This window comes from Cibotium barometz, chromosome 25 (genome assembly GCF_041138505.1).
Source record: "Cibotium barometz isolate CiBa-2024 chromosome 25, ASM4113850v1, whole genome shotgun sequence".
Taxonomy (NCBI): domain Eukaryota; kingdom Viridiplantae; phylum Streptophyta; class Polypodiopsida; order Cyatheales; family Cibotiaceae; genus Cibotium; species Cibotium barometz.
This window is the reverse complement of record NC_141070.1, coordinates 55,567,582-55,580,651: the sequence shown is the minus strand read 5'-3', so window position 1 is coordinate 55,580,651 and position 13,070 is coordinate 55,567,582. Positions and strand designations below refer to the sequence as shown.

The following is a 13,070-nucleotide window of genomic DNA, read 5'->3' as shown; positions in this document are numbered from 1 at the left end:
TTATAAGTGATTATAAGCATTGATATTTGGCATGTTAACATTCAACAACTAAAGAATATATAGACCCAAAGTATTGTTACAAGTTTGCCAAAGTTCAAAGTATTTCATTGATAACCACACTAGAAAAGTGTGGATGTATTTTTTAAAACAGATAAGTGTTTAATCACTTTCAAAGCTTCTAAGCTAAGGTAACGGAATGCACATGTAATACCTACGATTAGATACTCCAATGAATTTAGTGACTATTTTAGAGAGCATGAGAGTTGATCTCATGGAGGACCCTACTATGTGCAAGTACATAGTAGGTAGTTTGATTTACATGACAATCACCATGCTAGATTTGAGCTATTCAATTGGATTGGCAAGCCAATTTATGTAGGACCCGAGGAAGCAACGTTAAGATGCGACTAGAACGATACTCGAATACGTAAAATCCACAATACAGAATGGACTTTTCTATAAGACTAGAGTATAGATACAAGTATATAGTCACATAGATGCAAATTGGGTTGGTAGTGTCTCAAGTAGGAGATCTACTAGCCGTTTTATGCTCTCTTTTAGGAGTGATGCTATTACCTAAAGCAACAAGAAGCAATCGACAATTGCTTTGTCAAGTACAAAGGCAAAGTGGAAAGGCACTGCTATAGGCGACATGTGACGTAGCTTGAATGCACAAGCTACTTGCAAGTAAGAGTGAGCCCATTTATTATAACAACACACGCAACACACAATTGGCCAAAAACCCAATGTTACATGTTAGGACGAAGCATATTGAGATGCATTATCGTTTTGTGAGGGAGGAGGTTCTAGCAAGTGATGTGACTTTGGTTAAAAGAAGATCACATGGCTAGCAAGGCATTGGGTACAGAGAAGCTTCATCAATTTAGAAGCTTTCTTAGAGTGCAAGGTATAGAGTTGAGCTCCAGGAGGGTGTTAAGATATCGGACTCAACTAGTGAGGATATGGATGACATGCCAAGATGACACCTCCGTACTCCCACGCTTCTCCCAATTCATTGGCCCTCTTCCTCCTCACATACACCCATCAACCACCCCTAGCTTGGCAACAAGGCTAGTAAGCTACATTGCAAATTCGATAATCATGTGGTCGCTCAAAGTTGGGCCAATGCAAAGTGGTTTTACTTGGAGACGCGCATTCGCTCCCACTTGAAGTGTCTGTTCATCATGACAGACTGGTTGGCCTCTTTTTGAGGGTTGTAGTCTGTTTTCATCTAGGTCTAATACTGTGAAAAAAAAAAATCAAGTTCCATTCTTGATGTTACTTGAGCTAGCATGCCCTGCCTAATGATTGCACAAGATTGTCGTAAGAATTTGAGATGGTGGGTACTCATAAGCATGGCTCTTTAAAATGGAAAAAGAACTGTATGAATTGACATAGAACTTCTGAAGACTCCGACCATCTGCTTTCAGCATCAAGGAATGTCAACCCGAGCCAATAGCCGGATCAAGGGCATTCCCACATTTACTAATGGGCCTTTTAGTAAAATGAAAGGCAAAAACACTCAAGGAAGACTCCTCTACAAGCTGCATAGAACCATCCTGGGTGCACAGTGGCATTTGGTGAGTCACTTCAAAAATCACTTGGCTCATCTCACAAGAAACAACTATCATCCATTATTTCAATCCACCCAATGAGATGGTTTACATAACCAGCTCAACAGTAGGTAAGTAGCAAGTGAAAGGGATCGTTTTTTACCAAATACAAAAACACACTACAAAGAGTTGACTTGCAAAAACAATGTCTGCTCTTAAAGCTAAACCTAGCAATAGAATGTCCAAAAGAACTTAGCAAGATGAAGGTGAGAACTACTCATAAATCTTCAATTTGATGATGCACAGAACATGGCACGTGCTAAAACATCCTTGCATTTACGCAATACACAAGAGACCCATGATAAAAAAAAATATCTGCATAGCAAATGCTAACTTTCTGTGCAATGCAGGAGGCTATGTTTTCATAACTTCTCTAATGGGCCATTGATAGGCATGCAAGCCATAAAAGCTGGGAATAGCTACTAATATAAGCATTGATGCTATATAGTATAAATCTGCGAAGCAAAATAACGACGCCAATTCCTCACATAAGACATTCACTTGCATACATCCAGTGTACACACAGTATCACCACATATTAGGTTATTCAAATAGTCACACTTCCCAAGATGATGGGGAAAGGACATTTACCAGTGGGCATTTTAGTAAAATGAATGGCCAAAACACTCAAGGAAGACTCCTCTACAAGCTACATAGAACATCCTGGGTGCAAAATGGCATTTGGCGAGTCACTTCAAACATATCTCACTTGTTGCTCGTCTCACAAGAAACATGTATCGTCCATTATTTCAATCCACCCAATGGGATAGTCCACATAACAAGCTCCACTGTAGCCAAGTATCGGGTTAAAGGGATCATTCATTACCAAATAAGAAAACACACTCCAAATACCAAATAAGAAAACACACTCCAAAGAGTTGCCTTACAAACACATTGTCTGCTCTTAAGCAAAGCTAAACCTTGTAATAGAATGCCCAAAAGAATGAGAGCCTTCAATTTGATGATGCACAGAACATGGCATATGGTAAAACATCCTTGCTTTTAGGCAATACACAAGAGACCCATGATAGAAACATACCTGCATGGAAAATGCTAACTTTCTGCACAAACCAGGAGGCTATGCTTTCATAACTTCTCTATGGGCCACTGGTAGGCATGCAAGCCATAAAATCTGGGAATAGCTACTAATATAAGCATTGATGCTATATAGCATAAATATGCAAACCAAAAAATAACAATGCCAATTCCTCACAATCACTTCAGTACATCCAGTGTACACACAGTATCACCACATGTTAGGTTATTCATGTAGGCCCTATGTTACTTACTAGGGAGCGTCTATGACCTGCAAGGAAGCAGTGTGCAAGATAAGCAATTGGCACATAAACTTGCACAAACCTCATGTAATTGTTCCCAGTGACCACAATTGAACAATGTTGAATAATGTCACAAATGATCTGGCTCTCAGCCACCTGAAACACAGGCACAGCTTCATTTAAGTTGTTGAAGTAATGGCTGCATTCCTGGGCTTGAAGTGGGTTCATCAATATAAAGTAATGAAGAACCTATGGCAAAACTTTGAGAGATTACAGATAAAACTGTCAAATGCATCACAGGACCATCCATTCTAGGTGGCAGTCCTAGAAGTATTTCGGTATGTTACAGTGTGTTCCACCAAGCTATCAGCATTGGGATCATGTCCACAGTTTGTGCTTCCATTTGATGTATCAGCATTATCTTTTGAAGCACCAGAAGTCATCCCCAAAGTGATGGACGGGAATGAGTTAGATGTGTATTTCTTTATGCGCCAGGCAATCAATACACCGGACATAACACCCATCAGCGGTAACACATATGCCATCACCCCCTTTTTCTCCCCATCAGCCCCTGTGTGGGTGGCTGCCCTTGTCAAGCTTCCTATGGAAGTGTTCTGCAGAATCATGGGAACACATCCAATTATGGAAGGCAAGAGGAAATCCACGAAGTACCTGACGTTGGTAGCAGCAAGGGCATAATTGATGATGTAAGACGGAATTGGAGAAAACCGGGCCAGGAGCACAAACTTCCATCCATCTCGAGCTACTCCATCACTGATAACACTAAAAAGCTTGTTCGTTTGCACCCAATGACGTGCTGATGAGGAGCTCCGGAACAAAGTTCTGCAAGAAGCCATAGTTTCACAGATACTTAAAATCGTGAAGGGAGATGGAGAGAAGACTGCTGACGAAAAAGGTCTAAAAGGTGCTGCCAGGATCAGTTGCTGGCCTGAAAAGGTAGAGTGAGAAATCCTAAATCAAAGGAGTTAAGATCCTGAAACCCTAACCTGCTGGGCCTGACAAGGTGTGAGATTGGTAATCCCCAACATTAAAACCCTAGAACGGAAAGGAGAAGGACAGACTCTAGGTGCAAGAGGGAAAAAGAACATTGCCTTGTAACGGCAAACCCTAAGAATCAGAGTGCACTGAAGCCAGAAAACCGTGGTCAGACTGCAAAACCAAACCCTAGCCTGATCAGGCTGTAGAAGGGGAAAAAAAGCCCAAAAAATCAAAAACATGGACTCAAGAGAGGAGCCTAACCTGCCGATCCAGAAGGACAGCGAAGCGCTTAGGATCTTGGCGGAGAAGACGCAAAGGACGCCCTGGAGGAAGCCGAAGAGGTAGGCGGCGCCAGCTTCCAGGAGGAGAGCGTAAGGGAGGCAAAACGAAATGAGGAGTGCGTGAAGGGCCACATAGAGCGGGAGGCTCCAGGGGCCCAGCCTCTTTGACAGCGCCAGCAAATCCTCCAGAACCGCCTGCTTGTCACCTCCGTAAGCCCGACAGAGAACACAATAGGCCACCGCCGCCGAGGCGATCAGGGCAGCGACGCCCAACCGCGCAAGCCTAGCCATTCCCTCTTCTCTCTCTCTCTCTCTCTCTCTCTCTTTTCTAGCGATCTTCCTTTCTGTGCGAACTTATCTTAACAAAGGTTACAGTTCGCACGCCTGTTTTGAACGTATAAACAGGGTGGCTCATCAACGTCCGAAGGACGGAGTTTACGGAGCGGCCATGGCACGCCATCTCAATGCTCATGTGAACACTTGAGTACACCACAAGTAGGTGACCTCTGCGGCACGAAGTTTATGTGCGTATGCAAGTGTGCGTCTATGCATTTATGCATGTGTATGTGTGTAAGCATGTGCGATTGAGTGTGTTTGTATACGTGTGTTTGTATACGCCTATGTGTACGTGTGTATATGTGTGTTTATATGTGTGCATTTGTCTATGTGTGACTCTCTCACATACAGGTATCTGTGTGTCTCTCTTCTCTATGTCTCTGTCACATGCATAGACACAACCCTATCTCACACACATACACGTGCACATTCTCACACCCATCTCGCATATACACTCACACTCACATAGAAACTCTCTCTCTGTCTCTCTCTCTCTCACACTATACACACGCTCCACAAGCATGTGTGTGACTCTGTGTGTGTCAAATAAGTTTTATTATATTTAAACACATATACCTATACATGCATACATATGTGAATTTATAAATATAAATAAATTTATATATACACATATAATTTCAATTAATTAATTTTTAATTGGTGGGGATGCATGGTGAGGTGTGCTTACTCTTAAATAAGTGTATCTTACATATAATATTTTCTTTTCTTTTCTTTACAATGAGAGAGAGAGAGAGAGAGAGAGAGAGAGAGAGAGAGAGAGATAGCTACATGAAGTTTTCATCATGAAGGTCACCTTTCAAGAGGGAGGCCCCTATTTTTTCTCGTAAGAGAGAGAGAGAGAGAGAGAGAGAGAGATAGCTACATGAAGTTTTCATCATGAAGGTCACCTTTCAAGAGGGAGGCCCCTATTTTTTCTCGTAAGGAAATCATTAGGGATAGGTCTCCTTTCAAAAATTGAAATGACATGAGATGAGCAAATTCAAGTTTAAGAAAGAGATAGCGTGAACCTCTCCCCTTTCTTCCTTGGCTCTCTCCCTCCTCTCCTTTGGCCATTTGGAAGGGGAGTAGCTTGTGTTTAATTAGAGTATAGATATAGATTATTTAGCATCCTAAGGGTCTGCATACATGTGTGTGTGTGTGTGTGTGTGTGTGTGTGTGTGTGAGAGAGAGAGAGAGAGAGAGAGAGAGAGAGAACATAAAGTGTGTGAGAGAGAGAAAGAGTGAGAGGGAGAGTGAGAGAGTGGAGGATAAAAATGTATCGAAGGCCTTAGGCCCAATGCAAAGAACCTATTCTCATCGCAAGTTGCATTGTTACATGCAGACACTAAGAGAGAAAGAAATAAAAAGCACACACAAGGAATTTTTTACCTGAGAGAGGCAAGCCGAAGAGAAAAAGGGGGGGAGGGGGAGGGGAGGGAGAAGAAGAAGCGGATGAAACACTAAATTCTTGTTATCCTATTTTTCATGTAATATTCTCAATGCTCCCAAGCCAAAAACCAAAAGTGTCATGTAGACCTTCCTTTTATAAAAGCATGCCAAAAATGATGGGTGAGCAATATTGTTGCAAATCAAGATGACAATTGAATGCAATTGCCTCCCACCCACCATGTGCTCTGATTATAGAGCTTAGATAGCGATCTAGCTATATGAACTATGAAACAAGGGCACACATGCAATGAAGGTTGAATATAGTGAGCTGCCAAACGTGTGTATATATATTGCCCAAGGGATAGGGAGCCACATTGGCCCACCCTACATTGAATCCAACTAGACGCGAGTAGCCATATCAATAAACATGACACTATAGGTCTTAGCGCAGTTTCTTGCAAGAAAGGGATTGTACTCAATTGGGATGGAGTACACACATCCTAGAACTTATCGCATGGAATGCACACAAGGGTGGACTACCTCATATCACCAAAAGTAGCATCTCCAAGAGTGTAAATAAAATGAAGAAGATAAACTCTCTTCATTTGGCAATCCATAAGATGAGTCCATGTATGTAGGAATTATCATAAATGTTTCACATTTCCCTTGCTTTTCAAAATCAATTGTGCTCTCTCCCTCATCATCGGGCCCTTTTGCAATAGTGGTAGCAGATGGAGACTTACAAGCTGTCGCTAGCGTGGTTCATGAGTGTGACACTCATTCTTTCTAGCCTTCTTCCCTTCACAATTTGGCAATCGTCCAACTTCAACGTGAAGGAGACCTTGGAACCTATAAAACATGAAAATCAAACAAAATGTTAAGTCGTTCCCTGTAAATGAGCACAGACCTAATGCGTACAGGGTTACAAAACCCACTTACATCCAAAAGGCAACCCATAGAACAATATCATTACCTTTTGTAGCTTTTGCATTTCCACAAAAATGTTGTTGAACTCATTGAATTCAAATGAAACATTACCATCCACAGTCTCCTTCTTTCCCCATGCTGAAATGGAAAGTGTATCGTTGATGTGGTAGTAATCCCCAATCCTGCATTTTACATCTTCATCATTGCTCACTCCCTTTACTAGACAAACCCTCTTTGGTGGTGGGAAAAGGTTGTGCATGATACCTTTCTTGAAGGGTGTCTCATAGCAATTAATGAAGAGCTTTGTAGCCCTTTGTGCTAATTCCTACCTCATCGCATGCGTCAACAACATCAACACTACTGATACTTTGGGAAACCTCTTGTATGATTTCATTGGAAATAGCCATATGTATCTTCTTGAGAACGGGGATCCCTAATCATTTTAAGCGCAAGAGCTCATTACAATCCCCGGTTTGATCAGAACCTGTGGCATCTTGAAGGAATACTCTAAAAACCAGCAAAATTACATTGACATTACACAAGTGCACACATTATTTACATTGGCATTTTGAATTGGAAGTGCTAGAGAATAAGAAAGAGGAGCCATACTTCGCTGCTTGAATTCTCCGCTTATGAGCGTCCCCCCAATGGCAAGTGTTTCGATGTGGTTGAGTGGCCTCTTACGCTCCCTAGCTCCAATATGAGTGCTTTTCATGTGGGAGATGGTCTGCATAAGCTTTTCCACAAACGCTGCTCTCTCTTGATTTACACCCTCAAGCTCCTTGATTTTCACTTGAGCCTGAAGTAGACCTTGGTGTACACTAGCAAGGTTAACTTAGAGCATATGCAAGTGTGATGACAAGTAGAAGACTCTACTAGTGTCAGTTGTTTTTTGCTAATCATCCCATTCTCACCATCTCCCACATACTGAATAAATGATGGTAAGTCTTTGAAAGTGGGTGGGTAATGTGCTCTTGGGTCAATAGGGTATAGATGTTCATCAACCCATAGATCCACATTAGTGTGACTCCCTTGTCTACGTACATTCCTCTCCTATTTTGTGAGATGAACCTTGCCCGAAGTTGCATACTCTTCCAACACCCGCACATGAAAATCCACCTTGCATCAATTCAATGGCACATTAGTGTTAGTGATTTCATGCAATACCATGCTTATAAGGAGTTGATAGTGGAAAAGAAGAGGGAGGCCCTAAGATCACAGTAGAGAGAGAGAGAGAGAGAGAGAGAGAGAGAGAGAGGTATAGGAGTTGAGATTAGAGGGAGTGAGTGCATTCCATAACCTTCCAAGAAGTTGAGATTAGAGGGAGTGAGTGCATTCCGTGTCAGAGAGTCAAGATGCCAGGGAAACTGTAGCCTCTAGACATTCCTCAGATGAAGTGGGAGTGTATCAGTATGGGAGAGGGAGGATGCAGTCATAGGAGGGAGGGAGAGAGAGAGTGTGTGTAAGATTCCTCCCTCCAGAATTTGTGATGTAAAGGTGTGAGAACCTCCCCTTCAGTTTCTGTAATCATCTCCTAATTCAAAATACAAGAAAACATTGTTTTTCCTTGTTTTGGCCTAGAGAGAGAAAATATTCTAGAGAGAGACAATACAAAATTGAGATATTTTTGGATACAAAGTTTCTCCTGATATCTAAGATGAATTTTCCTAAAACAAAAGTTCAAAAAGAATTTTCCAATATGCATTAGAAATTAACTGCTGGAGACCTTACCCTAAGGGTCCACATTTTTTATTTTTTTTTCTAAGGTCCAAATAAGGTTCTAAAGGGCCAATGTGATTAATCCAAGTGTTGGGATGACAAAAATATAAATAATAAAAAAAACCCCAAAAATGAGTAAATGCTCACATAAGATAAAGAGTTAACCAAGTATTGGGTTTATTAGTTAAAAATTAAGGTTTATTGGTTAAAAAATGAAGATTAAATATTTTTATGATTTTAATCTAGTTAAAAATGATGATTAACTCTTTTAAGTTTGTTTATGATTAAGATTTTGTAAGTATTTTCATGGATATTTTAAGAATAATCAAAAGTTTTAAATATAATTATATTTATAATTATGCCTTGTATGCATAATAAAATTTTAGTTTAAAAGAGAAGTTCCTACCAAATTTCAATTATGAGTATTTATTTAAGATTAGAAAATTGAACATTCTGTGAAATTGCAGTGAAGCTATGGCAAAATTTTCTAGAAAAAAAGATGAATCTTATTTTATGCATAAATTTAATAAAGCAAAAAGCAGAATTCCCATCATATTCTAGGCATACATATTTTTATGCTAAAAGAATTATTTTTGTCATATTTATGGAAAATACTTCTATATTGTTTAAATAGAGAAAAGAGGAATTTTTGTTATATTCATCTTTATATATGTACATGCATAAATAAATATTATGCTACAAGTGGAGTTTTGAGCATTATTCAATAGTCAGAAAAATAAAGAAGGTTATGCACAATTATTATAGAATCATTCAATTTATAAGAATTATGGAAATAATTCATTTAGATAAATGAATTAGTGTTTATACTAAAAGAGTAAATATGGGTATCTTCCATGAAAGCTAAACTTAACAATAGAGTACCTCGAATCTTACCTTCTACCTCTGGTTGTCTCGCAATACCCTCCACTGCCTGACCTGTGGCGGCGGCAGTGCCTTGACCAACACTGGGCCCGATCGAAGCGAGTCCTACGGCTGATCCAGCAGCAATAACAGAAGCAGCAGGAATCAAGGGGTTCGTATTAGTCTCCTCCTATTTTATTTACGTTAATCAATCTTGTCCCACTAGATTTATGTTAATTAGTCTCAGCGTGACAGAGATCCTCTAGTGAATACTTACTGAAATATTGATTCCGCATAAATCTGATCAAAACTATTATTGATTTTGTAAATCCCATGAATCTTTTATTCAAAAAGAAGAATATTAAGCATATTTTTGAGAAATTCGAGAATGAATGTGAATGGATGTAGGAATGATACGAATGAATGTGAATGTATGTAGGAATGATGCGAATGAATGTGAATGGATCTAGGAATGATGTCAATGAATGTGAATGGATGTAGGAATGATTGAAAGGATGTGAATGGATGTGAGTGGATGTAGGAATGATGTGAATGGATGTGAGTAGATGTAGGAATGATGTGAATGGCTGAGAATGGATGTAGGAATGATGTGAATGGATGTGAATGGCTGAGAATGGATGTAGAAATGATGCAAATGAATGTGAATAGATGTAGGAATGATGTGAATGGATGTGAGTGGATGTAGGAATGATGTGAATGAATGTGAATAGATGTAGGAATGATGTGAATGGATGTGAGTGGATGTAGAAATGATGTAAATGGATGAGAATAGATATAGGAATGATGTGAATGGATGTAGGAATAATGTGAATGGATGTAGGAATAATGTGAATGGTTGTAGGAATGATGTGAATGGATGTGATATGATGTGAATGGATGTAGGATGATGAGAATGGATGTGAATGGATGAGGAATGATGTAAATGGATGTGAATGTATGTAGGACGATGTAAACGGATGTGGAATGATACAAAGTGAATTGATGTAGAAGAATGTGGAATGATAAGAAATGATGTGGAAAGATAGGAGTTTGTTGGAATTAAGACATGTTTTTAAAGATTGTTTTATGTCAAGAATGCTGGGGAAGCATTTTGACTATCTTTTCAAATAAGTCGTGAGGACCTAAGTGAAAAGGTTGCAAACAGTTGAGGGAGAGTCAATGAAGGACGTCTCGCATGGCAAGATCGGTCGAGGTCTTGACCAGCCTCGGTTTGATTAAAATGGTGAACTTCCGATACGGTGGATGAGGGACCAAGGAACTGGCCTATGAGTGAAGCGCTAGGTGACCTGCGAAGGAACCTAGAGGGTGTTAACCATACGGTACTCGAGCTGTAGGTCACACAGGATACCCAGTCGTGGGAAGTTTTTTCAAGTTCAGTTTTGGAGGAAGAACCTAGGGATTTCCGGACATTCGTGGGCGAGGCCACAAATGGGAAGCTCTGCCCTACGCAAGAAGTTGCTACTTCCGCCGCTAGCACCCCAGAATTCGATGCGCAAAGGGGACAGGGATCTTTCAGAGAGAGAGAGTGTGTGTGTGTGTGTGTGTCTGCAGGCCATTAGCTCATAGTAGAGAAAGAGAGAGTTGAGAGTAGATGAGAGGATTGTAGAGAGAGAGATAGAGTGAGGCTATGTAGGCCAAAGCTCATAGTAGAGAGAGAGAGAGAGAGAGAGAGAGAGAGAGAGAGAGAGAGAGAGAGATTGGTTCAATTTTGGGGGGGAAAAGAGATTGAAATTTGATTTTTTGACATATATATGGGTTTGGGATAACCTTTAGAGCAAAAAAGTTCAAAAATGAGATTTAAAAAATCATTAATTTTGGACCCCCCTTAGTTGCAAGATTGATGATATGGAAAGTGAAAAGAGATCTCTTATTTGGTTGATTTGGTTGGAAAGTGGAGGCATTAAATGAAGGAGAAAAAGGTGGAGGCATTCAATAATGAGATAGAGTGGGTTTTAGGGGGAAATCAAGGTTAAAAATTGAATGTTTTACATATATATGGGTCTAGGGTCAGTTTCAAAGTATAAAGCTTGCAAAATGGGAAAAACAAATATCCATTTTGGCCCCCCCCCTTAGTTACGAGCTTGCTAGAAAGAGAAGAGGAGATAGAATGACAACATTAGACCCTATTTTTGTAGGGGAGTTATGGACTAGAAAGCTCAAATTATAGGCTCCAAGTAGGCATCTTGATTGACCTTGTCTCCTTAAGAGAGCTCAAAATTAGCCTTAATCCCTAAAAATTAGGAATCCTTACAAGGCCCAAAAGATCTCCAAAGGTCTCCTAATGTCAACGAAGTTTTCAATGGATCTTGGGGAGCAATAGGATCTTTGGAGGCTACATCCGAATGCGGGAGAAACAAGTAGGTGCTCTAATTTTACCGTTGGCCCATTGATTTTTTTGTTTTTCTTCAAGTAGACAGGAAATTATATATTAGCTTAATTACATCGTTAATCCTATGATGTTGGAATAAATTATGAATTCTTTGCATCATTAAGTATCTTAGGACTATAGTTGAATCTAGGCATAAAAAGAAAACCACAAAAAATCATCAGTAAGGGGGGGAATTAAGAAAAAACTAGGTGCAGCTTGTTCCTTCACAGAGGTACAGTGGTTCTCTTGTTAACCACACTTATTTAATTCCTAATTTAGAAGCTAACAATCTCATTTTTGAGCCACCTAAACCAAATTTCACCACCAATTTTCCTCTTATGTTGACTATCACTTCACAAACTATAGCGTTGCAATCTTGTATTTTTTCTAGACTTCTGTAGTTCATAATTGGGGCTTCACTATATCAATACTTGAAAGTTCAACCCAATTCTGTGTGGACACTATTTTGTGGAGAATTGTTTGCCTATAGGCAAGCACCAAGTTTAGGATTTGGTTGAGATTGAAATTGAACTTCATTTCACTCAAGTCTTACCATATCTTATTTTGTGGAGAATTGTTTGCCTGTAGGCAGGCACCAAGTTTAGGATTTGGTTGAGATTGAAATTGAACTTCATTTCACTCAAGACTTACCATATCTTATATCCTTATCTAGTTTCCATTTTCTCCTACATATGTAAGGACCTGTTACTTTTCTTGAACGTATCTCCTTGCTTTTGGTTCCCTTTCCATCCTTAACTGCTTCCTATCAAGATTTTGTCAATTGGGTTTCTATGGACTCTCTTTGGCACCGTTGTACCCTTTCATTCAACACATTCATGCTGCCTTATGGATTCTTGCCTATAATAGTTTTTTCTCTTTTCTTAGCTAGAGAGTGGTCTTGTATGAACTTTCCTTAGTTTTCCCTTGTAGGTGGTGTGGGCTCCCCTGCATCATCCAAATCACTCCTTGTATATTCTTCACAAGCTTGATAACTTATGTATAGACCCTTTGATGTCCCATACCCATTGTTCTTAAGGCAGTTTTTTGGACAAGATCTCTCCCCCAATCATAGGTCCTTTGCAACCTTTTTACTACCACAACACTACCATGTTCATAGTCGGATCAAGTCCTTGAACTACATTTCTTTGTTGGCTTGTCTTGTGAAACTCTTGATGTCTATTCCAAAGAGACAAAAGGATATTCATCTATGACCATGAATGTTACAATAATAGAAGATCAATCCTTGCTCCTCTCTTATTGAGCCCTCCACCTCCTCATC

General features: G+C 39.8%; 1 protein-coding gene across 3 annotated transcripts; it reads right to left on the bottom strand.

Moving 5' to 3' along the window:
* Positions 1–2,545: 2,545 nt before the first annotated feature.
* On the bottom strand, positions 2,546–4,662 carry LOC147624761 (SNARE associated Golgi protein family). Of its 3 annotated transcripts, XR_015269130.1 has the most exons (4): positions 4,151–4,662; positions 4,003–4,060; positions 3,563–3,733; positions 2,546–3,046 (listed from the first exon to the last, which is right to left on the bottom strand). XR_015269130.1 is itself a non-coding variant. In XM_086819797.1 (3 exons), exons 1-3 carry the CDS (start codon positions 4,459–4,461, stop codon positions 2,974–2,976), a joined length of 555 nt encoding a protein of 184 aa, XP_086675923.1. In that variant the 5' UTR covers positions 4,462–4,653; the 3' UTR covers positions 2,546–2,973. The 3 variants fall into 3 exon arrangements, 2 of the variants coding, with proteins under 2 accessions (XP_086675923.1, XP_086675922.1); XM_086819797.1 differs by lacking the exon at positions 4,003–4,060 and having other exon boundaries at positions 4,151–4,653; XM_086819796.1 differs by lacking the exon at positions 4,003–4,060 and having other exon boundaries at positions 2,546–3,733; positions 4,151–4,653.
* Positions 4,663–13,070: the final 8,408 nt, after the last annotated feature.